The sequence below is a fragment of the Cucurbita moschata genome, unplaced genomic scaffold (genome assembly GCF_002738365.1).
Source record: "Cucurbita moschata cultivar Rifu unplaced genomic scaffold, Cmos_1.0 Cmo_Scf00017, whole genome shotgun sequence".
NCBI lineage: Eukaryota > Viridiplantae > Streptophyta > Magnoliopsida > Cucurbitales > Cucurbitaceae > Cucurbita > Cucurbita moschata.
In genome coordinates, this window is record NW_019268533.1 from 4111242 (window position 1) to 4138637 (window position 27396).

General features: G+C 34.1%; 3 protein-coding genes across 3 annotated transcripts in view; 1 reads left to right on the plus strand and 2 right to left on the minus strand.

The window, feature by feature from the left end:
• Positions 1-6302: 6302 nt before the first annotated feature.
• Positions 6303-12620, plus strand: LOC111455188 (beta-amyrin 11-oxidase-like). Its single transcript, XM_023096757.1, has 8 exons — positions 6303-6538; positions 7436-7916; positions 9788-10054; positions 10458-10553; positions 10645-10723; positions 10819-10925; positions 11895-12019; positions 12114-12620. Exons 1-8 carry the CDS (start codon positions 6315-6317, stop codon positions 12205-12207), a joined length of 1473 nt encoding a protein of 490 aa, XP_022952525.1. The 5' UTR covers positions 6303-6314; the 3' UTR covers positions 12208-12620.
• A 1760-nt stretch (positions 12621-14380) lies between these two features.
• LOC111455190 (glycine cleavage system H protein, mitochondrial-like) lies at positions 14381-17445 on the minus strand. The gene is made up of 4 exons (XM_023096758.1): positions 17199-17445; positions 16902-16990; positions 15662-15832; positions 14381-14744 (listed from the first exon to the last, which is right to left on the minus strand). The coding sequence occupies exons 1-4, from the start codon at positions 17305-17307 to the stop codon at positions 14616-14618; spliced, it is 498 nt and encodes a 165-aa protein (XP_022952526.1). The 5' UTR covers positions 17308-17445; the 3' UTR covers positions 14381-14615.
• An 8590-nt stretch (positions 17446-26035) lies between these two features.
• Positions 26036-27396, minus strand: part of LOC111455409 (beta-amyrin 11-oxidase-like) — a 5345-nt gene continuing 3984 nt past the window's right edge. The window contains exons 5-8 of the mRNA XM_023097075.1: positions 27086-27164; positions 26899-27005; positions 26316-26437; positions 26036-26229 (exon numbers count right to left, since the gene is read on the minus strand). Of these exons, the coding sequence (XP_022952843.1) occupies positions 26136-26229; positions 26316-26437; positions 26899-27005; positions 27086-27164 (402 nt within the window). The 3' untranslated portion in view covers positions 26036-26135. The remainder of the gene's footprint in view (positions 26230-26315; positions 26438-26898; positions 27006-27085; positions 27165-27396) is intronic.

Genomic DNA, 27396 nt, shown 5'->3' on the forward strand with positions numbered 1-27396 from the left:
TTTTGATTAATTTAAATTTTTGGAAGATGGGTTTGAAGAACTATCCAAGTGGTATGATTAATATATATATATATATATAATGAAAGTTGTGAAATCCCATGTTATGTAAGGTGTTTGATGAAATGCCTAAATGAAATGCCTAAATGAACAAGTGTTTGACTAAGGAAATGTCAAATCTTTTATGCACATATTGAAGCTACAATAATGTTTTGGTATGCCATTTTTCTTCATTCTACCCAACATGACATTATCATACATGCTTTTAAGATTTCCAACTATTTTTTTAAATGGTTCGTTAGTCAACATTATGTATAATAATGTATCATCTATCATATTTCATTCTATTTTCAGTGCTCGTTGCTTTTTATTTTAGACTTTGGTGACTAATATAATAAAAGTTGACATTCGTATGTGTTCATAAGAAAATTGGAGAGTGGTATATATATGATCGATTAAATTAGTCAATATGAGCATAACTTATAGTAATTGACATATTCTTCGATTGAACAAAAAAAAAAAACCTTAAAAATAGCATTACCACAAGTAAAATTTGGTAAAATTGATCGACCACAAGTTTAGACTGGTTAGTGTAAACTGGTTAGTGTAAGGGGCCTACTTTTTCTTTAAAAATAGATTGATCAGTAGGTGTATTTCATGACTATCATGTGAGAAAATTATTGAAAACATTCCATCTATAAAATTGTCATGGACTTCGTTCATAAACCTTGCAAACATGGTAAAAACATAATCGATATAAAAGAAAAACATGTACATAAGACCCTTGTTTTTGTTTGAAAGGATTAATATTTTAAAAATGCAACATGCTTTATAACGAGTGTGATTTATATTTCATAACGGTTTACTGGGCTCTACTTTTTCTTTTTTAAGTGAGTTGGATGCATAATACTTCTCTGTCTACGCACACATGAATTTATTAGGCAGACTTAGACTTGTATACGTGCCGCTAAGTATGACTATGGGTTGGCACACACTCAATTGCCAAAAAATGTATGAGGTCCCACGTTAAGAATTATGGTTCTTATTTATCATGACATAAATTTCCTATGAGACGTATATATATATTCGTTGAATCATTCATGCTTAACAAATAAGAATATAAGTAGGAAATACATGCATCACAAAAGTTTATTAACATATCATATCATAAATAATAACACGTAAATAAGTCATACATTATACATTATTCATGCGCCAAACAACTCATCCAACCTAGGCTAAAGACGTTCCAAGAGTAAACTCACTTACAATTTCAGGCTTAACTTGGAGCTCTCCTAAACGTGTTTTGGCAAACTATTCCTAGATTCACTTCACATGATCCGTATTCCATCCATTCATAAAATTGAGCTTTAAATCTATCTATGAGTCAACATCATTAAATTATTCTAAAACAAATTCTAAACGTGTTAAATATTATAAATTGTCTAAAACAATGCCATTTTTTAATCTTAATTGGATCGAAAATACTTTCAAAAGGGTAAAAAATGGACAAACTAAACCAACTGAATCCAAAACGAGTCGAGAAAGTTGACTATAAAAATGTACGTAATCGTGTATAAATTTATTCTTTAAAACATCATTAATTCCTCCTACTTTTGGACACTTTCTTGACATTCTCTAATTTGTAGTCTTGTGTTCATTGTTTATCGAAGAAAAAGAAGAGAAAACAGCCAAAATATGAAGGTTGAACTTTAATGGAGTAGTTCTCCAAGTGTCACCATCTCCCTATTTTAATGACTTTATGAATATGATATACACATACAAAATTTGATAACCGACTCTCACTAACAAATAACTTTGTAACGTCTCACGTTCAAAATTTAGATTAGGATATGAACCTTGAGTTTGACAACTGATGATATTGCCCGTTTTGACTCCTTACGTATCACCAATCAAGATTCAAAATCTGAGTTTGACATCTAATGTGTAATAACTCAAGCCCTCCGCTAGTAGATATTGTCCGTTTTGGCTCGTTATGTGTCACCATCAGTCTCACGATTCTTAAAACGTGTTGACTAGGGAGAGGTTTCCACACCCTTATAAGGAATGTTTCGTTCTCCTCTCAAACTAATGTGGATCTCACATGATAATCTTGACATTCTCCTATGACATATATATATTTCTTGTTTCTAAGAGTGAAAACTATCCCCATATACCAACACCCAACATAATTTTGCTCCTAAAAAAGCATATTTAACTATCATACTCTCAAAATCGCTCTCTTTTAAATGTGATTTCGGTTCATTCATGTACTCCAGCGTCACAAATTCAAATATGTATATCATGTAATTATTATTCAAACCTCACATTAAATTCTCCTATATACAAACATTGTCATTAATGTAACTTCCTTTTATTCCTCTACTATTTTGAACTATAGCATGATACCCTCTTATTAAATGCGACCGATTTCATTGCATATTATCATTGTCTACGGTTAGATGAACACAACTCTCCACAATAATATGATATTGTCCACTTTGAGCATAAGCTCTCATGACTTTGCTTTGGACTTCCCCAAAAGGCCTCCTCACACGAATAGAGATAGGATTCTTTGATTATAAACCCATGATCATTCTCTAAATTAGCCGATGTGAGACTTTCATCCAACATCTACTTGTCTCTTCTTCCACTCGATATTAAATCGAGGGAGAGGAGCAAACAACAAACGACTACACTATTCACACAGACTAAATAAACCATTTTTTTTTCAAGTTTCAAAGGTTAAAATGTCGAGTTTAAAAATTCAAGAATCTAAATACAAATGAATCCATGGGTCAGTAAGCGGGTTATTATATTTTTGCTTTAGTTTTCTAAAAATTATTGCAAACTACATAATCTTTGAGAAAACTAATTCTCAAATTTCAAATATAAAAAAAAAAAAAAAAAAAGATTTGAAAAGACTAAATCTAAAGGCGTTTGGTTGAAGAAATTGAAGAACAATGAATGCACGTAAAGAGAGCACATTAGAGTTTATAATTTAATCCTTTTTATGACTATTTCCTTAACTTCCAATTAGTACCACTAATCATCTTTACCCAATTATTAATTCAATTTTAAATTAACTTAATCATGATTTGGATATGTGGTAGGTAAAGACTTCTCCTTCTCCCCCTTTAATTCTTTTTATTATTTATTTTTGTAGATAACTTAACGCTTTCAATTTCACACCGATCGGAAAAAAATCAATAAAAAAAAAAAGAAAGAATTGGGAATTGATCGATACATATATTAATGAAACAAATGAAAAGGAAACGAAAGATGAAACATAAATCATGGATCAACCAAGCCAAGTCCTCTCAGGACTTGTTTAAGAGGAGCACCCTATTTGGCTCGACCCATGAACCAGCTAAGATCTTTCTATATAGTAACAATATTTAGATATGAAGTTAGTGAGACCCCACATCAGTTGGAGAGGGGAACGAAACATTTTTTATAAAGGTGTGAAATCTCTCCCTAGAAGATGCGTTTTAAAACTGTGAGGCTGACGACGATACGTAACGGGCCAAAACGGACAATGTCTATTAGTAGTGGGCTTGAACTATTAAAACATAAATCACGAATCAACCAAGTCAAGTCCTCTCAAGACTTGCGTAAGAGGAACACCCTATTTGGCTCCACCCATGAACCAACTAAGATCTTTCTATACGGTAACAATATTTAGATATGAAGTTAGTGAGACCCCACATAAGTTTGAGAGGGAACGAAACATTTCTTATAAGGGTGTGGAAATCTCTCTTTAGAAGATGCGTTTTAAAACTGTGAGACTGACGACGATACGTAACGAGCCAAAACGGACAATATCTATTAGTAGTGGGCTTTAACTGTTAAAACATAAATCACGGATCAACCAAACCAAGTCCTCTCGAGACTTGCTTAAGAGGAACACCCTATTTGGCTCAACCCATGAACCAGCTAAGATCTTTTGATACAGTAACAATATTAAAATATGAAGTTAGTGAGATCCCCACATCGGTTGGAGAGGGGAACGGACCATTCCTTATATAGAAGATGCATTTTAAAATTGTGAGACTAACGACAATACGTAACGGGCTAAAACGGACAATATCTATTAGTAGTGGGCTTGAACGGTTACCACGAGGCCATAAGATTTTGAAAAAAAAAAATATTAATTTCTTATTTAAGACGTAATTAATCATAATTTCTTTTCATTTAATTATCTAAAACCAAAAGTGGGGGAAAATGATATAAAAGAGAAATCTTAGGTAGGTATTGTTTGACAAAGATGGATCTTCGTTGTCAATTTCATTAAGAAATAAAAAAAATTATTCTTTTTTTTTCTTTTTCTTTTTAAATATAATAAGTGAAAAACAATTAAAACCACACAAAAATAAAGCAATAAATAATTTATCGACATTTTTTTTTACTAAGAAAATAGTACATGACAACAATTATTGAGCTATGTTTACAAGTTAAGTACGGTTGACTTTGACATTCAATTTGTCTGTTTACGTATATATTAATATTCAAAATATTTACTTTGATCACTATAATTTCAACTCGAGTTCGTTTTAGTCACTATATATTTAAAACGTCTAATGGGATCGATATACTTTTAGAAATTGACTACATTAATCTCCGTCTTGAAAATTTTAACACATAAATAAAGATATCTACGGAGCAGCAGCATAGAGATGGGAAAGTCTTTTCTGCCTCAGTCCTTGTCAGCTTTTTCGATCTTTATCTAAGTGAAAATTTTCATTTATTGTTACCGGAATCGGAGCAGAAATTTTTTTTATGGGAAGCTCGTGGGAATTGGGATTTTCGTAATTTTTTGAAAAAGTAAGCAGAAACGAGAAAAATATAATTTTGAACCTCGATTCTATTTACCTAATGGGGGAGAAATCAATTCACCATTTGTCGTTTAAAACATAAATTCTTTGTCTGATTCAGAGTTAGTGCTTACCGAACTTGGACTCAACCTCTCTAAACGTAATAGTATTGTTTGTTTATTTATTTATTTTTGGTAAAAAAACTAAGCTAATTCATTAATGGAAGTAGGTGGGAGGAAGAAAATGTCAAGCTTAAATAATGGAATCCACGTTCAAAATTTAATAATTTTATTTGCATGTGTGAAATCAACAAAATTTTCAAAAAAATTAAAATTTAAATAAGAAATGTTAAAAATTTAATGTCGGGAAATAAATGGATAAATATTGCTTGAGTTTAATTTAATTCGTTGACTTTTATTTTAGTTTATTTTAACTAGTTGACTTTATACATGTTGGAAAAATTAAATGGTAAAAATTAAATAAATTTGAAAAATATTCCATAATTAAAATCATCCACAGAACTCTCTCTCTATATATATATTCATCATATAATATAGTCCAATTATATGAACATTTTACATTTTAATATCGTATGGGTTAGGTAAATTAACAAATGATCATTAATAAATAAATAAATAAATAACAAAAGAGTGAGATTATTCGTGTGGAGCCCGCCCAAACCTGCTATAGCAGATATGATGTTGTCTGCATTGACTGTCTCATGGTTTTAACGCGTGTAAAGAATGTGGTATCTCTCATCTCACTCCTTTGGAGGCTCAACGTCCTTGCTGGCACACTGCATGGTGTCTAGCTCTAATATCACTCTAACAGCTCAAGCTCACCTTTAACAAACATCATCCGTTTTAGGCCGTTACGTATCATCGTGAGCCTTATAGTTTTAAAACGTGTATGTCAAGGAGAGATTTCTAAACTTTTATAAGAAATGTTTCGTTTCTCCTCTCTAACCGACGTGAGTTCTCTCATCACGTATGAATGTAAACGAGACATTCGAGCAACGTAAATATATAAGCTTTAAAGTATAAGATTTTATTAGAAATAAAAAAAAATGTTTTAGAATTGTTTATTTTTATATTTAGTTGAATGAAAGAATTAAATAGAGAATATTTAATTTATTAGGTGTTAAAAATGATGTAATTGCATTTTTCTTTGATTAAATAAATAAATAAAATGAGATATTTTTATTCAATGTTTATTTGATTAAAAACAAATCCAAATAATTTTTTTTTTATTATTAAAAAAGACCAGATCTTGTACTTTCAATATAATTTAGTCTTAATTAACTCCAAAATAATAAATAAATCAAAACTAAGCCACCAACAACAACAATTAATTAATTAATTAATTAATTAAAAAATAAAATAAGAGGAAATGACGAAAGTAGACAAAAGAGGGAGTTGGTAGAAGGAAGCTAAGAAAAAACAGATTATTATAAATGCTTTTGCGATGAATTTTATTCTCAGCTCCGAAAAAAAAAAAGAAAAAATGGAGGTTTGGGTATGGCTGGTCGGAGCTTTGGTCGGTGCATACATTTGTGTGTTTGGGATTCTCAGAAACCTTAATCAATGGCGGTTTGTCACCCGACACGGCGGCCGTTACAATCTCCCTCCCGGCGATATGGGCTGGCCGCTCGTCGGAACTCTTCTCCCCTTTCTTCAAGCTTTCCGATCGGGTCGACCCGATTCCTTCATTCATCACTTTGCCTCAAAGTAATTCTCTCTCTCTCCCTCTCGCCGGAGTCTTTGGATCCCAAATTCTTCTTAATTTCTTTCAATTTTGTGTTTTTTTTATTTTTATTTTTTAATTTTCGAAGTTTTTTTATTTATTTAAAATTTTTAATTAAAATTTTTTTTATTAGAGTCAACTATGATGAGCAAAATTTTCTAAACAACTTTTATCGAATAATAACCTTATCCCAACCCAAAATTTTATGGGTTCGGGTTTGATTCATTTATTATTATTATTTTTTTAAATATAAAATATTTATTTATTTATTTTTAAATATGTAATTAAGATGGAGTCAATAGTATTAATTAAAATCATTTATGACAGTTAATTGACGAATAAATAATAAAATAAATATATAATAATAAAAATGTCAAATTACTTCCATCCTAGTACCAATTGAGTTTGGTTGATTGAGTTGGAATGTATAGGACGAACTAAATTCATAAAATTTTCATTTTTTTTAATTTAACCAATTTCTGGGTTTGGTTGATTGAGTTTGAATATATAAATAAATTAAATTTTTTTTTAAATTTAACCCAATTTTTGGGTTTGGTGGATTGAGTTTGAAGGTACGAACCAATTAAATTCATAAAATTTTTATTTTTTTTAATTTAACCCATTTTTTAAGTTTGGTTGATTGAGTTTAAATTCACGACCAAACTAAATTCATAATATTTTTACTTTTTAATTTTAATTTAATTTAATTAATTGAGTTAGGTCGATTGAGTTTTTTAGTCTATTTAATTTTTTTTTTAAGATTGTGGGGTTTATTATTATTATTATTATTTATCACTTTTGATCCAATATTAAATTAAAAAACATAGTAAAAAAGGAATTAAAATTTAATTTAATTTTTAAAAAATTGGATGAAATTTCAGGTATGGGAAAATAGGGATGTACAAGACGTACTTATTCGGGAGCCCAAGCGTGATCGTATGCGTGCCGGAAGTGTGCCGGCACGTGCTAATGAACGACGAACAGTTCGCCTTCGGTTACTCTAAAGCCACCAGAATCCTCACCGGAAGCAAGGCTCTCAACACCGTCTCCAGGCCCGAGCACCGCCGTATACGCCGCCTCATCGCCTCCCTAATCAGCGGCAACGATGCGCTGTCGATCTACATAGGTCACGTGGAGGGGATTGTGATCACGTGCCTAGAGGAGTGGGCCACCATGAAGAAGCCGGTCGAGTTCTTGTCGGAGATGAAAACGATGGCGTTTAAGATTTTGTTACACATCTTCATCGGAGCTAATACGGCGGCGTTTATAGATAAGATGGAGAAGCTCTACACTGATTTCCACTTGGGGTTCATGTCCTCCGCCGTCGATATTCCCGGAACTACCTTCAGCCGAGCTCTCAAGGTAACTTCGTAAAAGATCAAACTTTCAACTTAAAAAAAAAAAAAAACTAAAAGATCAAAACACTAACTATATGTGAGTCGGGTCCAGTCGAGAGTCGAAACTCTAACCATCGATTCTAACCTTCTAATCGATGATATATGCACGATGGTAATAGAGCTATGCTAATGTGAGATCTCACATCCGTTAGGGAGGAGAACGAAACACTATTTATAAGGGTGTAGAAACCTCTCCCTATTAGACGCGTTTTAAAATCGTGAGGCTAACAACGATACGTAACGGGCCAAAACGGACAATATCTACTAGTTGTGATATTGGGCTGTTAGAAATAATATCAAAGTCATACACGGGATGATGTGCAATCAATCGGGGAAAGGAATGAGTGTCAGCGCGAGGACGTTGGGCTCTAAAGGGGGTGGATTGTGAGATCCCACGTTGATTGAGAATAAGAACGAAACAACATTTTTAAAGGTGTGAAAATCTCTCTCTAGCAAATGTGTTTTAGAACCGTGAGGCTAACGGTAATACGTAACGGGCCAAAACAGACACTATGTGCTAGTTGTGATATTGGGTTGTTACAAATGGTATCAAAGTCATACACGGGATGATGTGCAATCAATCGGGTAAAGGAATGAGTGTCAGCGCGAGGACGCTGGGCTCTAAAGGGGGGTGGATTATGAGATCCCACGTTGGTTGGGAATGAGAACGAAACCTTTATAAAAGTTTAGAAATCTCTCCCTAGCAGACGTGTTTTAAAACCGTAAGGCTAACGACGATACGTAATGTGATATCCCACATTGGTTGGGGAGGAGAACGAAACACCCGAAAAACACCCGAAACACCCTTTATAGTGTAGAAACCTTTCTCTAGCAGATGCGTTTTGAAACGGAAGCCCCGAAAAGAAATATAATTTTATGTTAAAAAATAGATTTTGGTTTTATATACTATTTTTTTTTCATTTATTTGAGGAACATTCATAGTCTTAACAAGTCAACGAGGTGGAATTAAGGGTTTAAGGATTAAAGTAAGGCTTAAAATTAATTTCCACGTAGACTTATTTATTTATTTTGATTTAACACGAAATTTTATAGAGTATTTAATTATGTGTAAATTTGTATTATTTTATTTAATATTAAATTTATAAATGAGTATGAAAACGTAACGCATCTTAAACATGAAAATTTAATTTAATAACGAAAAGCCGGAAAATCTGATTCATGACATTCAAATGAATTTGTATTATATTATCAAGTCAATAAAATAATAATAACTAATAATAATAATTTATTTTTAATTTTGAGTTTTTTCAGATAAATTAATAAAAATATTATTAAATTTTGATTACTTCAAAACATATTCCAAAACTTTGAAAAAAGTCTTAAAAAAAATTTACTTTAATTTTTAAAATTATTTCAAAGATAAGTACTAATAGTTTCTATTAAGATTTTATTTTTTAAAAAGTTTTAGGTATTGCTACCAAATTTAGGGATATTTTTATTAATTTAATTTTTTTTAACGGTTAATTTTGGTTTTTATATTTTACCTAACATGCCAACTTATGATATATCCATGTTATGAAAGTCCAACATCTGCTAATTTAGAGAATGATCATGAGTTTATAATCAAGGAATACTGTCAACATTGGTATGAGGTTTCTTGGAAAAGCCGCAAAGTCATGAGAGCTTACACTCAAAGTGGATAATATCATACCATTGTGTGGAGAGTCGTGTTCATCTAACATGATATCAGAGTTATGCCTTAAACTTAGCCATGTCAATAGAGAATCTTCAAATGTCAGGATGAAAGTCCAACATCGACTTATAATCCGGGAATAATAAAATTCTTATGGGTTTTTTTTGTAATGTAAATTTCAGGCAAGAAACGAGTTGATAAGGATCTTTGAAAGTGTTCTAAAGGAGAAGAGGGAGAATTTGAAGAACAAAGTGGAAGAAAACAGAAAAAAAGACATGACTGATTTGCTGTTAGAAGTTAAAGATGAAGAAGGCCATGGCTTGGATGATGGCTGCATTATTGATTTATTGATCGGTTTCTTCTTCGCTGGCCACGAAACCTCGGCTCATAGTATCATGAGGGCTATCATGTTTCTCTCGGAAAATCCCGAAACCCTTCGTAAAGCTAAGGTTCGTTTCTTCTTCCTACGTTTTCAACCCTCGTTTAATAACCACAAAAAGATTTGATTTTTACGAGCGAACCAGTATTCTCACTTGATGTCTGGTTCTTTATGGTTTTTGTTAAGGGTGTTTAAGAAACTCGGTGACTCGAAAAACTCGATCCAACATAATCTAACCCATATGAGTTAAATTGGGTTATTAACTTATACTGGGTCGAGTCAGGTTTAAATAAATGAAAATATTTTAAAAATAAATAAATATATGCTTTAGGCATAAACGTTTTATTTTTATTCAAAATAAAGTTTTATATAAATGACTCGAATGACAGGAGCCAATTCAATCCAAAAAATTTATGGTTGGGTTGGGTCAGGTCAGATTAAGTTCATTATTTAAAGATCGACTTGCTGTGCAGGCTGAGCAAGATCAAATTGTGAACGCAAGGCCATCTAATGAACGACACAGAGGCTTGACCATGAAGGAAATCAAACAAATGGAGTATCTTTCTAAGGTTTATTTTTGTTTTGTTTAAATATTATTATTTTTCGAGATTTATTCGGAACACACTATAATAACATGTTTTTTTTTTGTGGCTTAATTAGGTGATCGATGAGACATTGAGGAAAACGAGTTTGGCCTTCACACTATCGAGAGAGACGAGAAGCGATGTTAACTTAAATGGTTCGTGTAGGGTTACATAATTTGTATTTCATTTCATGGATTAAAATAACTCTTTTTTTTTTGCGTTTTGATTAACCATGGTGATTATTTTGTAGGCTACACCATTCCGAAAGGATGGAAAATCCTTGTTTGGACGAGAGCGGTTCATATGGATCCTGAAATCTACGAAAACCCCGAAAAATTCGACCCCTCTAGATGGGATGTAAGTAGTAAACAAAAAATTTATACTACTCTCCTAATACATTACATATTCCCTTCGTTCACCCAACTTAGTTGTTACTACAAAAAAAAGTAGGGTTAGTACTATTCTCATTGGTCATTGGCCTCCTTAGGAGAATGAAACATTCTTTATAAGGGTGCGGAAACCTCTCCCTAGTAGATGCGTTTTAAAAACATTGAGGGAAAACTCGAAAGTGAAAACCCAAAGAGGACAATATGTATTAGCGGTGGACTTGAGCGGTTACAAATGGTATCAGAGCTAGGCGCTGGGCGATGTGCCGGCGAGGAGGCTGAGTCCCAAAGGGGGTGGACACGAGACAGTGTACCAGCAAGGAAACTGGGCCTGAAGAGGGGTGGATTGGAGGGTCCCACGTCGATTGGAGAATGGAACGAGTGCCAGCGAGGACGCTCGGTGGATTGTGAGATCCCACATCGGTTGGGAGGAGAACGAAGTATTCTTTGTAAGGGCATGGAAACCTCTCCCTAGCCGATGCGTTTTAAAAATCTTGAGGGAAACCCGAAAGGAAAAACCTAAAGAGGACAATATCTGCTAGTGGTTCGCTTGAGCCGTTACAAATGGTATCAAAGTTAGACACCGAGCGATGTGCCAACGAGGAGGCTCAGTCCCGAAGGGGGGGTGGACATGAGGCGGTGTGCCAGCAAGGACATTGGGCCTTGAATGGGGTGGATTGGGGGGTCCCACATCGATTAGAGAAGGGAACGAGTGCCAGAGAAGACACTCGGTGGATTGTGAAATCCCATATCAGTTGGGAGGAGAACGAAACATTCTTTACAAGAGTGTGAAAACCTCTTCCTAGTAGACGCGTTTTAAAAAACTTGAGAGGAAACCCGGAAGAGAACAATAATATCTTTCTTCAAAACAAGATATCGAGTCGGGTTTTACATTCGATTCGATGAATTAAACGTCTTATATTTTTGTTTTTGGTTTCAGAATCCAAAACGAAGAGCTGGATCATTCATTCCTTTTGGAGCAGGAATGAGGCTATGCCCTGGAATTGATCTTTCCAAGCTTGAAATTGCCATTTTTCTTCACTATTTCATCCATGGTGGCTTCAGGTGTTCTTCAAAGCAGTGTTCTTGTTCTTCATTTATGTCAAAATGAAACCAAAAAAATCATTAAAAACTTGACTTTTGTGTTGTTCTTGTGCAGACTTGAGAGAGTAAATCCAAATTGCCCAGAGAATTATCTGCCATTGCCAAGGCCTACAGACAACTGCCTTGCAAGAGTTGTAAGAGACTCATAAACGTTGAAATCAAAAGAGATCATATATGCACATATATAACGTTATATAAATAAATCATCTCAATTGCATGCTAGAGATGAAAGCCTTGTTAATTCTACTGCAACTTATAGAATTTTCATGCAAAAGTTGCATGAAATTGAGCCCGACTTGATCGAATGGGACAAGTCTAAGGGGAAGAATAGCTTGGATCGAGCGATTGGTGGATCTAGAACTTTATATACCAAGGAATATACGTTCCTATTAGCTTAAACAATAAGTTTAGTCAGTCTCTGAAATTTTAGATTGGTATATTATCGTACCTAAGCTTTTAAAAGTTTACGTGTTACGTTCTCGAGCTTTTAAATTTATACTTGTTAAATCTTTAAGTTTAATGTATTCCCGAGAAAGATATTATATGCACTGCTTCTGCCCAATGAGGTAATAAATTGTTTTGCTACCCTAACCCTAATGTGGATTCATTTTTTGGTGAGATTTTTTAACTTGTGGGCTACACGGAGTCGAGTGCGACTTTTCTAAGAACAACGAAAACTATTCTGTCACCAATAAATTTTAAAGTTGGGTGATGTGATAAATGAATAAATTTAAATATATATTTAACAAATGAAAATTAGGTTTGTATTTTAGATTGTAATAACCCAAAATTAAAAAGAAAAAGAAAACAAAAGTTGTCGGAGTTGGGTTGAGATGTCTTTAGTTTTCTAAGTTACAACAATTGTTTCATTTTATCTCACTTGAGCGATTAGAAATTGGTTGAAAAATAAAGTCTCCAAGTTCGTATTTTTTACTAATCCAGCTTGAGTCTAATGTGCTCATATCATTTTCTACTAGTTTTAACTCTTCAGAAACATTTAATGTTAGTATGCCTATATTTTAGCTAGTTTAACGTTCATTCGAAATCCGATTGAGTTCATTTAGCGATTGAAAATTGAAGTCTGAGAGAGAAAGAAAAACAAATATCTTTTATGTGAAGAAATCTTTATAAGATATTTACCTATAGCTTGATTATTATTATTATTTTTCGAACTAAATCAAGCTGAATAAAAATCTACGAGGCTGTAAAAGACTTGACGTAGAGGCTAAACTAAAGAACTATTAGAATTTTGTGTGAACAATGTTTGATGTAACGATCCTACCTTTTCTTTTAAACTAAGACCACTACTATTTGAATGTCGTGATTACTATGTGTGAAAGACCAGTTGAGTTGGTTATATGACCGTGGGATTGAGAATGGGCCATTGGGGCAGGTTCGCAGATGGGACGAGCTTTGCGTAGGCTTCGTGCGATGGGTCGTATGTTGATGGGTTATTCGGTAGGTGTGGACTTGCTTAGGTTTGGGAGGTCTAGATTGATTTGAAGCTGTCTCTCACCTTGAGGTTCGGTTTCAAACTTGAGGCTCGGGTTCGAGGCATATTCTGAAGCTACTTCTTCAATTTGTCTTGCAATTTCTCCTCCTTCCTCCTTATTCTAGCCACTTTTTGATCACTTTTTCGTTACGATACGGTGGTGGATTCGTGACAAAAATTAAACATAAGTATAACTGTTCGTGTTTTGAATCCGATTTGAATCTCTTAACATAATTTATGGTCAACTAAGGATATATCTCATAATCACCTACTTGTCTTTGTTTATATAGATTTCATTCATGTTCATAAAGATGCGAGATCAACAAGGGAGACCATGTATGTTACTTGGCTAAAGTAAAAATGAGTTCGGTCACATATTGTATGATCCAGTGCACAGCCGGACATTAAAATAATAGATAAAATAAAGTTTGAACATGTAACAGCTCAAGTCCACTGCTAATAGATATTGTTTGTTTTAGTCCGTTACGTATTACCATCAATCTCACGGTTTTAAAACGTGTCTACTAGGGAGAGGTTTCCACACCCTTGTAAGGAATGATTTATTTCTCTCTCCAACCAATGTGGGATCTCACAGTGGTTGAAGAGGGGAATAAAACATTTCTTACAAGGGTGTGGAAACCTCTCTCTAGCATACGCGTTTTAAAACCGTGAGACTGATAGTGATAAGTAACGAGCTAAAGCGAACAATATCTGCTAGTGGTGGGCTTGATCGGTTACAGAACACAATAATGATCTACAACCTTCTATCCAGATAGAAAACGAGGCTCAAAATGACCAATTCGATGATACAAACGAGGGGTCGATTTGTTAAAGGGTTTAGAGATGGAAGGCTTATTAATTCAATAAAATTCAGCAAATTCAAGAACTAATAACTAAAAATATGGAATAGAAATACAAGTAATTGCAAGTGGGATAAACATTGAAGAACATGAATGTATTTCAGATGCTTGGACACATTTCAACTCACAAGAAATAGCTTTTGATATGTCAATGATTCAAGCAGCTTGAAAAGGAATTAACTTAACCTCTTGTTGCTCATCAGCTCTAGTGGGCTGCATCTTCTTCCTCACAATGCTTTGTATATTCCTTTGGACCAAACAAGGAATCCAATTCAGCTGGATTGCTTGGCTTCACTTTTATCATCCATCCCCCTTCATATGGACTTGAATTGATCTTCATTTCATGAACATGGAAGTAAACAAATCAATACTATACGAACTTTACGCTAAAATCACCATTTCTACACTTTTTCTGTCCATTTTAGTCTCTATAATGTTGAGGATGGTTGGGAGCGATCATGAGTTTATAAATAAGAAATACATCTCCATTGGTACGAGACCTTTTGGGGAAGCCAAAAAACAAAACCACGAGAGCTTATGCTCAAAGTGGACAATATCATACCGTTGTGGAGGTTCATGATTCCTAACATGGTATCAAAGCCATGCCCTTAACTTAGCCATGTCAATAGAATCTTCAAATATCGAACAAAGAAGTTGTGAGCCTCGAAGGGGTGTAGTTAAAAGTGACTCAAGTGTCGAACAAAGTACAACAAAGGGTGTACTTTGTTCAAGGACTCCAGAAAAAGGAGTCGAGCCTTGATTAAGAGGAGACTGTTTGTTCGAGGGCTCCATAGGCCTCAGGGGAGGCTTTATAGTGTACTTTGTTCGAGGGGAGGATTGGAGAGGCTTTATAGTGTACTTTGTTCGAGGGGAGGATTGTTGAGAATTGTTGGGAGGGAGTCCCATATTGGCTAATTTAGAGAATGATTATGGGTTTATAAGTAAGGAATACATCTCCATTGGTACGAGGCCTTTTGGAGAAGCCGGAAAACAAAACCATGAGAGCTTATGCAAAGTGGACAATATCATACCATCGTGGAGGTTCGTGATTCCTAACATATAATTTTATGAATGTAATAACCTAATCCCGATGTTAAATATCCAGTTGTACAGTAACAGACGTACAAAGACTAGATTAAGTACCGTCGAAAGAAGCACATGAACCAAAATGAAACACGAGTATCTAAGAATCGAACTGATCAAATGCAAAGTCCAAAGAATTGGCAAAAAGAGTTTGGGTTTTGGAATTACCAAACCAGGAGAATCCTTAAGCTGTGGGTTAACTTCAACAATTTCACCAGAGATTGGGGAGTTGATATCACTTGTTGCTTTTACACTTTCCACTGCTCCAAAGCTCTTACCTTGAGAAACTGAACCACCTGATTCTGGCAGATCCACAAACACCACTTCTCCCAGATGGTCCTGTGAAGATGCATCAAACAAAACGCTTCCAACCCATGTTTGAATATCAAGATAAATGCATAATTTCTAGAATGGATTTTGTAAAAGTTATTAAAATAGAAGATTGAATCAGTTTCCATGGGTGTGTAGCAGCAAAAGGAATGGTAACTATCAAGATTTCTTATCTAAACATCATCCCAAGTAATAATGTAACCGCTTAAGCCCACGTTAGTAGATATTGTCCTTTTTCGCTTTTCTTTTTCGGGGTTGCCTTCAAGGTTTTTAAAACGCGTTTGCTAGGGAGAGGTTTCCACATCCTTTAAAGAATGTTTCGTTCGCCTCCCCAACCGATGTGGGATCTCACAATCCACCCCCCTTCGGAGCCCAGTAGGAGAAGTTTCTACACCCTTATAAAAAATGCTTCGTTCTCCTCTCCAACCGATTTGGGACCTCACAAATAAAATTTACATACAATTAGAAGCTTAGTTCCTTTGGCATAATCTTTTAGGATTGTGTCTATTTAGTCTTGAGAAAGTTTCTAATAGGTCTCAAATTTTTCAATCTTGTTCTAATAAGGTCCAACAACTAACTCGTCTAACGATAACAAGACACGCTAATCGTAAGATCCAAAGTCCACCGCTAGCAGATATTATTCTTTTTGGGCTTTCCCTTTTAAGGTTTTTAAAACGTGTCTGTTAGGGGGAAGTTTCCACACCCTTATAAAGAATGATTCGTTCTCCTCCCCAACCGACGTGGGATCTTACAATCCGCTCTCCTTCGGGGCCTAGCGTCCTCGCTGACACTCGTTCCCTTCTTCAATCCACTCCCTTTGGAGCTCAGCGTTCTTACTAGCACACCGCCTTGTGACCGTCTCCACACCCGTATAAAAAATGCTTCATTCTCCTCCCCAACCGAGGTGGGATCTCACACAAATTGTGTATTATTTGACCTATTACCAATGCAACCCTCATAGTAAAAGCATATCATGTCAGCATTGAAGTAGTGGAGTTAACAACATAAACCTATTAGACAAAATTTAAAGGATGATCGTCATTAATGGACGTTCAGTGATGGAAAAAAGAGACAGCACCTGAGCATGGTCAGTGATGCCAACAGTAGCAACCTCACCCTCATGCTTCACCCACTCATGAGAAGAAGCATACTTCAGTCCATCCAAAACTGCAAACCCAACCAACAGCTTTAAATTCAACTAAGAACAAAAAACTCCCCTCTTTTATCATACCCAGATAACAAATTAAACATACTCAACAACCAAACAACACTACAGAACGGAAACGAGATCCAACAGCAAAAAAAACAAAACCCAACTTCATAGAGGCATTTCCACAAACAGTTTGCAGGCAAAGAAGAAAAGAGCAAAAATTACCGGTGGAAAAGCATCTGGAGAGAGAGAATGGAGAAGAGAGATGGGTTTTAGATGCAGATGAAAGTCTGAGTGCATTAGCAGTAGAAGAAGCCCACATTCTAAGCGCCATAGTTTTCTTTGTTTAATTTGCTCTGTTTTCTTCTTCTTGCTCCTCTGTTTTGCTTTGCCTCTGCTACCAGCAAAGATTAAAAGACGATGACATTGCTTTATCTTCGATGGATGGTGGGCAGTGACTGCCTCATCTAAAAACTGCTTTTTGCTCCTTTTTTTTCTTTTCTTCCATATCATCATCTGAAGAGTTATGGCCTGATAATGACCCGCTGGTAATCCTAGCTATACTAAAGTTGAGCCTATTGTAAAATTGTATAATTTCAATCATTAATTTCGAATTTATATTTTCTTAAAACAATTTAATAAGTATAAAAAAATATCAACAAAATATAACTATATAAACATAATATTACCTAGGAATAATATTAACTTATTTAAAAACAATAAAATGCTTCTTTGTTAATTTGTATGGCGAAACTTACCCGACTGAAAATTGTCAAAATATCATCACTCCGAGGGTTGAGCCCAATAATTGTATGAGCACATATTTATTTTAGCAAAATGATTTAGGTATTTTAAAACAAAAATATCTAGATATTTTATGAAAAAAATTTAAATATTCTAGTAATAAATTGTCTAGCCGGTATAAATAACCCTCTACCCTATCCATGTTTTCATTTACCGAGAAATGCAAAGCACTAATACATAGTGTCTTGTAATCTCTTTGATTTGTGTTAATAAATAGTGTGAGAGTTTTCTACAGAGTTGTCTTCAACAATCTGGTATCAGATTGATGTTAGTGTAGATTGTTTGATCTCTTGGAATTCTTAGTATGCTCTATGGTTGACATATTAAGAAAGGTCATCGAGAGGTAAGAAAAATGGGACATCAAACTTGTCCTCCCAATCAAAGAAGGCTAGAGGCATGTCTAGAAAGAAGGTTAAAGAAGCTAGAGGCATGTCTAGAAAGAAGGTTAAAGAAGGCTAGAGGCATGTCTAGAAAGAAGGTTAGAAGGTTCAAAGACAAAAGAGTAAGCTACAAAAAGGACCTGCACAAAAGAGAGAATTGGGACAAATTGCATGTAGTGGAATTAAAATACATGTGGAATTAAAATTTCTTATGAAAAATATGGAGTTGGTTAGGGACTAAGCAACACTAACACTACAGACCAACATGCAAATATTCTTACCAAGGACCTCGCAAGGGTTAAGTTTTACAAATATGTCGGAGTTGTTTGAAGTCAAGAATCTCAAGCAAAGTCAAACTTACCGAGGAGAATGTGAGTCATTAAGCTTGATTCGGTAAAAATAGCTATTAACTTAAATAAGGTTAAGAAATAGTTAATGATTTATTTAAGAGAATTGTTAGTGGTTTTTGTTAGTGAAAGAGTGAGTGATGGAATGGTTGATAATAAAATTATATTATGAAGAGCAAAAATGCTCTATATATGCCCATAGAATACAAAAAGATGTTTAGAAAAAATCGGCTGAAAATTTGTTAGCAAACCAGTAAATAAATCAAAACTAAATCAACTTCTAACTATAAGGAGATTTAATCAGATACTAACCGACAGCAATCTAAACAAATACGTGATATTTAATCAGATACTAACCGACAGCAATCTAAACAAATACGTGATCTTTAGCACTTCTCCTTGTTTAGATGCTGTGAACTCCAAGCTTTTTTCTGAATACCCATCTTACTCCAATTATCTTTTTGTTTAGAGGTCGATCAACCAACTTCCAGGTTTTGTTTTTCTCAATCACCAAAAGCTCCTCCTCTGACAGGTGCATCATCAACCAAAGCATCTTGTCGTTCATCTTCAGACTCTTCTTGTCGTTCATCTTCAGACTCTTCTAACATGCTACCAAAGATTAAATTGTTTGGTGCATTAGAAATCTTATTCACCTTCGTCAATTCTTTCCAATTCCATTGCTCATTTCCAGCAAAAAGAACATTTCGGCTCACAATAACACGATTAGTGTGTGGTTGAAAAACTCTATAAGCTTTGGATATAGTGTTATACCCAACAAAGAAGCCGGCTTCTGCCTTTTTGTCAAGCTTATCACGCTTGACCTGTGGAATGTAAGTGAAGCAAAGACACCCAAATACTCTAAGGAACTTTAAAGAAGGTTTGTAATCATATCAAACTTCAAATGGTGTCTGGTCCCTTGCAACTTTTATTGAAATTCGATTTTGCAAGCACACAACAGTGTTTACTCCTTTTGCCCAAAAACGTTTTGTAAGATCCTTCTCAAGAAGTATGCATCTCGTCATCTCCATTATAAATCTATTCCTCCAGGAGTGTATGGTGCTGCCAACTGATATTCAATTTCAGCCTCTTCACAAAACCTGTTAAAAGTTTCTGAAGTGTACTCCTTGCCATTATCTGATCTTACAGTCTGAATCAAGCATGCACTTTCATTCTCAACTCTGGCTTTGAATTTCCAAAATACACCCGCAACTTCTAACTTTTGCTTCATAAAGAAGATCCAACACATTCTTGTTAGATCATCAATAAAAATAATGTAATAAAGATTACCATTTAATGATAGTGTTCGCTGAGGACCACAAAGATCAGTATGAACCAGCTGCAGCTTTTTCGAGGCTCTCCATGCCTGTTTAGGAAAGGGTTGTCTATGTTTCTTCCCAAAATTACAAGCACGACAAGGAGACATGTCATCATCAATGTCAGCGAGTCCTTCTATCAGCTTATTTGACTGCATCTGAAGCAAACCTCGATGATGAAAGTGTCCAAGTCTTTTGTGCTAAATCTCAGTGGCACTAGCTCTGGATATAAAGGTCTGCTCTTTCTCCATCGGATTTAAAGCAAAGCTTTTTCTTTTCATTTTGACATTGAACAAGTCTTTGCCACTAGCATCTTTGATCAAACACTGCTTATTCTCAAACAACACTTTATAACCTTTATCAAGTAACTGACCAATACTTAAGAGGTTTTGATCAATTTTAGGTACAAATAAAACATCTGGAATAAATTTTGTACCTTCATAATTTGTTATAGCTACTCTGCCTTTTCCTTTGACTTCCAAGTGTTCACCATTGCCAATCCTCACTCTCTTGACTTCAGTGTCTCTTAATTCCTCAAAAAACTCCTTGTCTTATGTCATATGGTTTGTGCACCCACTGTCAATCAACCAGCTCTCGCTTGATTCTTTGCCTGAGAAACAAGTGACCACAACCAATTGATCTTCTTCTTCTTGATCAACTACCTGTGCATCTATGTCTTTCACCTGTCCTTTGACTTTGCAGATCACAACTTCATGTCCAAGTTGATTGCATTTGGAGCATTTGGCATCAGGTCTTCTCCAACACTTGTATGGTGGATGACTTTTCTTCTCACAATGGCGGCAAGGTGGATAGGATTTTTTGAAACCTCCTCCTTTTATCTTTTGATAATTGGTAGATGAATCTCCATTCGTCGATTGAATTTTAAAAATTTTCTTATTTTTATGCCTTCTGTTGTCTTGATGCTTAACAGGTAAGACATCTTCAATCACCCCTTCTTACCTCATAGACCTTCTTTGCTCTTGTGCTTGTAAAGCATTCAAGAGTTCTATAAGAGAAATATTTGACAGGTCTTTGGTGTTCTTCAGAGTAGTAATGGTGGCTTCAAACATCTCTAGAAGAGTGACTAGCAGCTTTTCAACGATCCTGGAATCATTTAACACAGAACCAAGCAATCTCACCTTGTTGGCAATGCTGAGAAGTCTGTTAGAGTACTCTTTCACCGACTTCGACTCCTTCATCTTCTGCAACTCGAAATCCCTAATCAAATTCAGGACTTTCATTCCACGAATCCTCTCATCTCGTTCTTAATCGGCCTTGAGATAATCCCAGATTTCCTTTGCTGTTTTGAGGGACATTATTCGCATGAAGATCATTTGAGATACAACGGCAAATAGGCAAGCTTTTGCCTTTGATTTCCTTGTCTTCTTTTTCTTCTGTACTTTGATTTGTGCTACAGTAGGATTTGCTGGAAGTGGAGGGACCTTGTAATCCTCTTCTATTGCTTCCCAAAGATCCAAAACCTCTAGATAAGTCTTCATACGAACTGCCCACATTTGATAATTGTCTCCATCGAAGACGGGTGGTGCAACAGCTGAAAATTTTGATTCGCCTCCCATTTTGATCTCACAAATCCCTTTAGAAGATAGCTCTGATATCAATCGTTAGTGAAAGAGTGAGTGATCGAATAGTTGATAAGAAAATTATATTATGAAGAGCAAGAATGCTCTATATATACACAGAGAATACAAAAAGATATTTAGAAAATCTACCAAATCTGAAAAAAAAAAAATATATGGTAACAAACCAGTAAACAAATAAAAAACTAAATCAACTCCTAACTATAAGGGAATTTAATCAGATACTAACTGCAACAATCTAAACAAATACGTGATCTTTAATAGTTTTAACTTCGAGAGAAAGTTTAGGAAATTTATTGATGCTTTTTGTACGTAAATACTCGTCAAATGTATGTTTTATTCACAACAACAACAAGAATTAAAAAGTACAAAGTGTTTAAGGTTTATTTATTTCAAGAGATCTCTCCCCTCAAGTTCTTTTTGGTGGAGGACCCATCTTTATACATTGTCCCAAACTCAGCTATGCGAGGGCCACCCATGTCTGTCCCCAAGAAAATAATTGAAATTACTTTAAAAAAGAGACTTCCAATCTCACCAAACAACTCAATGGGCTCTTTCTTGGTGCTCCATTCCTCCAAGCCTTTTGCCATTATTTGATCAATGAAGTCCACACAATGAGACAACACCTTATAGCCATTTAGGGAGTCTCAGTGGAACTTGACAACGAGATAGCAATTGGTATGTAATGATCTCGGTACTTGATTTCGATAGTCCACATAATGAACTTGACAACGAGAAGAAGAAGTAGACGTGTTTTGGCCTACCCGATTTGGTCCAATTGAACCAGTTTTGTTTACTTAGCACGGTTCGATCTCATTTTCTTCATTTTTTTGAGCTGATTTCGTATGTGCTAATTATTCTCTTATTTTATGACCTATTTAAGAGGTTTGAAAGAATTTAGATCAAAGTATAGGCTAATTTCGTTAGAAAATGAATCTTTGAATGAGGCAAGTAGCTTTTTGAAATTTTCATTCCAACTAAACTTAGAGATGAAACATGATTAAGAGATGTTATGTTTGAAGTATGATTGAATTGATATTGAGTATTGTATGTAGCTATTTGGATCATTTAAGCATCACTAAAATATAAACACATTTATGAATAATTATTGAATTTATATCTAATATAAACTTGGAACATGATTGAATTGGATGAATTTAGATATATTAAGCTTATCTCGGTGGGTTAAGCTTAAATATGAATTTATGAACTTACTTGGGGAGTCCAAAGTTTATGAGTTTAAATTAGGATGAGGTTGCCTATTGAGTACCTATTATATATAGGTCGATTGCAAATGCGTGGACTAGTAAAGAGCTAACCAAATTATCTTGGAACTATAAGATATTCTTAAAATGATTGATGAACTTCAAGGAGTTGAATGATGAGAACCAAAAGGAAAATAGCCCCGATAAAGTTAGACGATGAGAAACTATAAAGTTATAGAACTGGAATCTTAAGTTAAACTTGAGTAAACTTGTAGAACGTAGATGCTTGTCTAGAAGGGCCTATGATTTAGATACATAAATTTCATATAAGTAATAAGACTGGTGCTTGTTACCGTATATATGAATGACATAAGATTTAAAAATGATTAAAGCATCTATATGTAAACTACTTGCTGAATATTTTTATATTTAATAATACTCTCCTCTTTCTTTTCCGATGCAAACAAAGTTGTGCAACGAAAATAAGGACGTTTACAAGTTGTGGGGCTATACGAGTTTCTCCCTAGTGATCTCCTAGCCCTCCATCCTAATTACAAATCCTTTATTGATAAGTTACGTGTTCTAAAAAGTGGTGAAATAGCGTTTTTGTGATTTTCATTTGTTGTAAACATGTGTTTTTTTTATTAATGGTAAAGTTTAGTTTATAGTTTGTGGTGTTGTGTTTTGAACATATTTATATGGTTATTAGTATTAATTTCCACTCGTTTAAATGTCGTTAGAGGGATGCCATTAGATGGCAATAGGACTAGCTTGCAGTCTTCCGATCATTCTTTTAGCTGTTTTGATCGGCGCAATTGTCGTGGCTCGCCAGTAATAAATCTTTAGTAGTATACAACTAGCTTGTAGTCTTCACTTCTTTTGTACAAAAGATCGTAGTTGATTGTATCTTTGACATATCTCAGGATCTGTCTAGCCACATCTAAGTTATGTTGTTTCAGACTTTTCACGTTTGGACTCATGATTCCAATTGCATTCTTAAATTATTTCTATTTGTTCATGTAGATCTTCCCGTCCAACTTTGTGTAAGAAAACATTCTTCACATCTATCTGCCATAATTTCCAGTCTTTACTTACCGAAGTGCTAGTGAGACTCGTATGGTAGTGATCTTTGCCACTAAACATAAGTTTTATCACAGTTTAGTCCATATTGTTGAGACTCATTGAGCTACAATTCGAGCATGTATCTCTCGATTGATCCATTCGAGACACGCTTTATTTTGTAAACCCACTTTGAAGAGATGAGTTTGAATCTCCTAGTCTCAACACTAGTTTTCAAGTTTGATTTTGCTTCAAGACGTTGAGGCGTAACAATTCTTTTTACTCTAAGTAGTTTTGAGGCGTAACAATGTAAAAAAAAGATTAATAGTAACAGATTCTCAATCTCTCCACTAACGTCTCTCTTCCCTAAAATACACCAGCCAAAGATTTTTGAAAAAAAAAAAAAACAAAACAAAAATGGGAGATTTAAGAAAAATGAAGATGGTCTTTAAGCATAATGTCTCAGTTCGTTACATTAAGTTATATTTTAGATTTTATGTTTCTTTTATCATAATTTCATTGCAATTATTTGGGTTGAGTTATTTATGGGGTATGATATTGTCCACTCTGGCTTTCATAGCTTTACCCCCAAAAGGCCAAGCTATCAAAAGGCCTCACCTAAATAGGGATAGTATTCTTTGATTAGAAACTCATGATCATTCTCTAAATTAGTCGATCTTGAACTTTCATCCAACATCTCCCCTCGAACAAAGTACACCTCCCCTTAATTGAGGTTCGACTCTTTTTCTTTTGGAGTCTTAGTCATTTTTTACTATGCCTTCGAGGAGCGTCGACTCATTTTTTTTTCTTTTGGAGTCCTTTGTTCGACATTTGAGAATTGTATTGACATGGCTAAGTCTAAGGCATGACTCTGATATCATGTTAAATGAACACGACTCGTCCTTTATTCAACCGGAGGAAATCACTTCATATTTTTTAATTAAAGTTTTACTACCAACGCACAGTTTAAAAACAATAAAAACATGGATTTGACAATGAGGATCCTACCAGAAATATACTACATAATTGCTTTTCTATAGAGCAATTTAAAGAAAATGCTATTAAAAAAGAGAGGAAAAAAAAAGTAAGCAAATTACAATCGATAAAAACATGGAATTGACTTTTAACGAGGGAACTAAGTGAATAAAAACATGGAATTGACTTTTAACGAGGTAACTAAGTGAATATTTAAAATAGGTAAAGTCTTGATATAAGTGAGAATGAATTTAAAGGACACAACTAAGCAAATTTGGAATTGGATAGAACTTTGGCTAATGCCAACCAAGTAACTTTACTATTGACTCGATCAGAAGACTTGTCTGATGTATGACGACATGTGCCCAGTGGTCCTTGCACGCATTTAGGCTTTATGAATATGATGACGTGATTATGTTATAAGATGATGTGATGATGTTATATGATGATGCGTTGATGTGATAATGTGCATGATGATATAAGACGTATGATGATGAGATATCTTAATATGAAGATATTTCATATTAAGATGATGTACATGTATTAAATTCCATGACACATTATAACCATGATTATGTATTAAATTCCATGACACATTATAACTAATATTTTTGTAGGACATAACCCTAATTAATGTTAATGATGATGAACGTATGAAAACCAATGCATGCATGTTACTTAGAGTAATAACATGAATAGACGATGTCGAAATTATCTAATGTGTGGCTTATTTTTACTAAATGATTTACGGGAGAAATCTATAGTTAAGTTGGAATTTAGAGATGATTGAGATTTCTAGAAATTGTTTATGAAATTTGTAGTAACTTCATCTTTTAGCTCAAATTAATTTTTTTTTTGAAATGTTTGATATATTTTATTGTTAATTTGAGAATCTAGAACCATTTTTTATTTATGTAGAGATTTATGAAGCTTGTAGGAAGTATGATTTTTAGAATAAATAAATAATTACAATAAATATTGATTTTAGAACGAGAATTACGAATTTTACATTGAAAATGGTCTTGAAATCGCTAGAACTATGTACCTATGCTAATTACATGTATGTTTTATCTCTGACACATTTTGTATCTTGTTTTCGGTTTGTAAATAACTTGAGCAATACCGGTTTTGCATTGTTTTGGATTTTCATTTAAGATTTGACAATAGCGATGTATATCTTTAAATTCTTGCTAAATTTTACCATATATTTTTTTATTTGTTTTCGCTTTCGACTTTTCATTATGGTTCGATTTTTGGAATACTCAAAAAATGGGGCCGTGATATTAGAACATTCACTTTTTTCATGACCATTTTTTTCCAAGTCAGTTTATTGAAGTTCTGTTTACTCCACAATTTTATTAAACAAGACGTTACATCCATATAAAGGTAATCTGATGGATCATACAAGACAATTACTCATTTAACTCGATCTTAAGGAGAACGCTAATTCCTTGAGTTCATAACTCAAGCAGTAGTATTCACTATGGGAGCTTGGTAATTGTGCAAAGGCAGTTGTCTACGAGCTTGGGGGCAGGTAAGTGAGTGATGCAGCATTTTGGATTGACTCGTTCCATTCTACAACAACACAAACAAAACAACTCCATCACATGCATTTTTATTTTGATTAAACAGTAAAAAGATAGATTTGGATGGGTATTTACTTGTAATTCAGGATAAAATGATGAAGTAAAATTGTAATCTCAAGCTTGGTAAGCTCACTTCCAGGACAAAACCTAGTTCCGATTCCAAAAGGGAGGAATGTTCCTGGCTTTGGTGAATAATTCTGCTTATAAACACCACCCACGTTAATATTTTAATGATAAACATCTTTGTTAAATGAACACGACTCTCCACAATAGTATAATATTGTCTACTTTGAGTATAATATTCTTTTATAAATTCATGATCATTTCCTAAATTACACCTCCTCTCGAACAAAGTACACCTCCCTTTAATTGAGGCTCGACTCTTTTTCTTCTGGAGTCCTTTGTTTGACATTTGAGGATTTTATTGACATGGCTAAATCTAGGGCATGGGTCTGATACCATATTAGATGGACACGACTCTCCATAATGACGTGATATTGTCCACTTTGAGTATAAGCTCTCATAGCTTTGCTTTGAGCTTCCCAAAAAGCCTCGTACTAATAGAAATAGTATTCTTTGATAATTTCCTAAATTAATTGATATGAGACTTTCATCCAACCATTTGAATTGATGAATTGATTGGGATCATAAATCATACCTCCCATCTCGAAGGATCAAACTCTTGTGGATTTGAATATAATTGAGGGTCCATATGAATAGCTCTTGTCCAAATTAGTACGTTCCATCCCTTTGGTATGATGTAGTCTAAAACAAATACGAAAACATCAACAAACAAATTATAAATGTCATGTAATTATATATCAAACATTAATAGAATAACTTACCATTGATGTTTACATCTTTTTTTGCTTTGCGGAAACTTGCAACGGCGATGGTGTTTCTTCTCAATAGCTCATTAATAAACTGAAACGATAAATTAATCAAACTCAAAATTTATATTCTCTATTTTATCTCTAATATCGATGAAATGTGATACCCGAATAAAGGAGGGATGCATAAATGAACCGATACTATATTTGAATGAGAGTGATATTGAGGATAAAATGACTATGAAAAACTTTTAAAAAAATGGAAAGTTAATACCTTTGAGTAATTATATGTTTACTTTTTTTTTTTTTTTTTTTGTGACTCAATC

Excerpts from the sequence above, each read along its gene's own strand:
- LOC111455190 (XM_023096758.1), bottom strand. The coding sequence starts at position 17,307 with ATGGCGCTTAGAATGTGGGCTTCTTCTACTGCTAATGCACTCAGACTT. Across the intron at positions 16,991-17,198 it reads CTCCAGATGCTTTTCCACCG|TTTTGGATGGACTGAAGTAT; the intron begins GTAATTTTTGCT and ends TTGGGTTTGCAG. Across the intron at positions 14,745-15,661 it reads TTAAGGATTCTCCTGGTTTG|ATCAATTCAAGTCCATATGA; the intron begins GTAATTCCAAAA and ends CATGAAATGAAG.
- LOC111455188 (XM_023096757.1), top strand. The coding sequence starts at position 6,315 with ATGGAGGTTTGGGTATGGCTGGTCGGAGCTTTGGTCGGTGCATACATT. Across the intron at positions 10,055-10,457 it reads AAACCCTTCGTAAAGCTAAG|GCTGAGCAAGATCAAATTGT; the intron begins GTTCGTTTCTTC and ends CTTGCTGTGCAG. Across the intron at positions 10,554-10,644 it reads AAATGGAGTATCTTTCTAAG|GTGATCGATGAGACATTGAG; the intron begins GTTTATTTTTGT and ends TGGCTTAATTAG.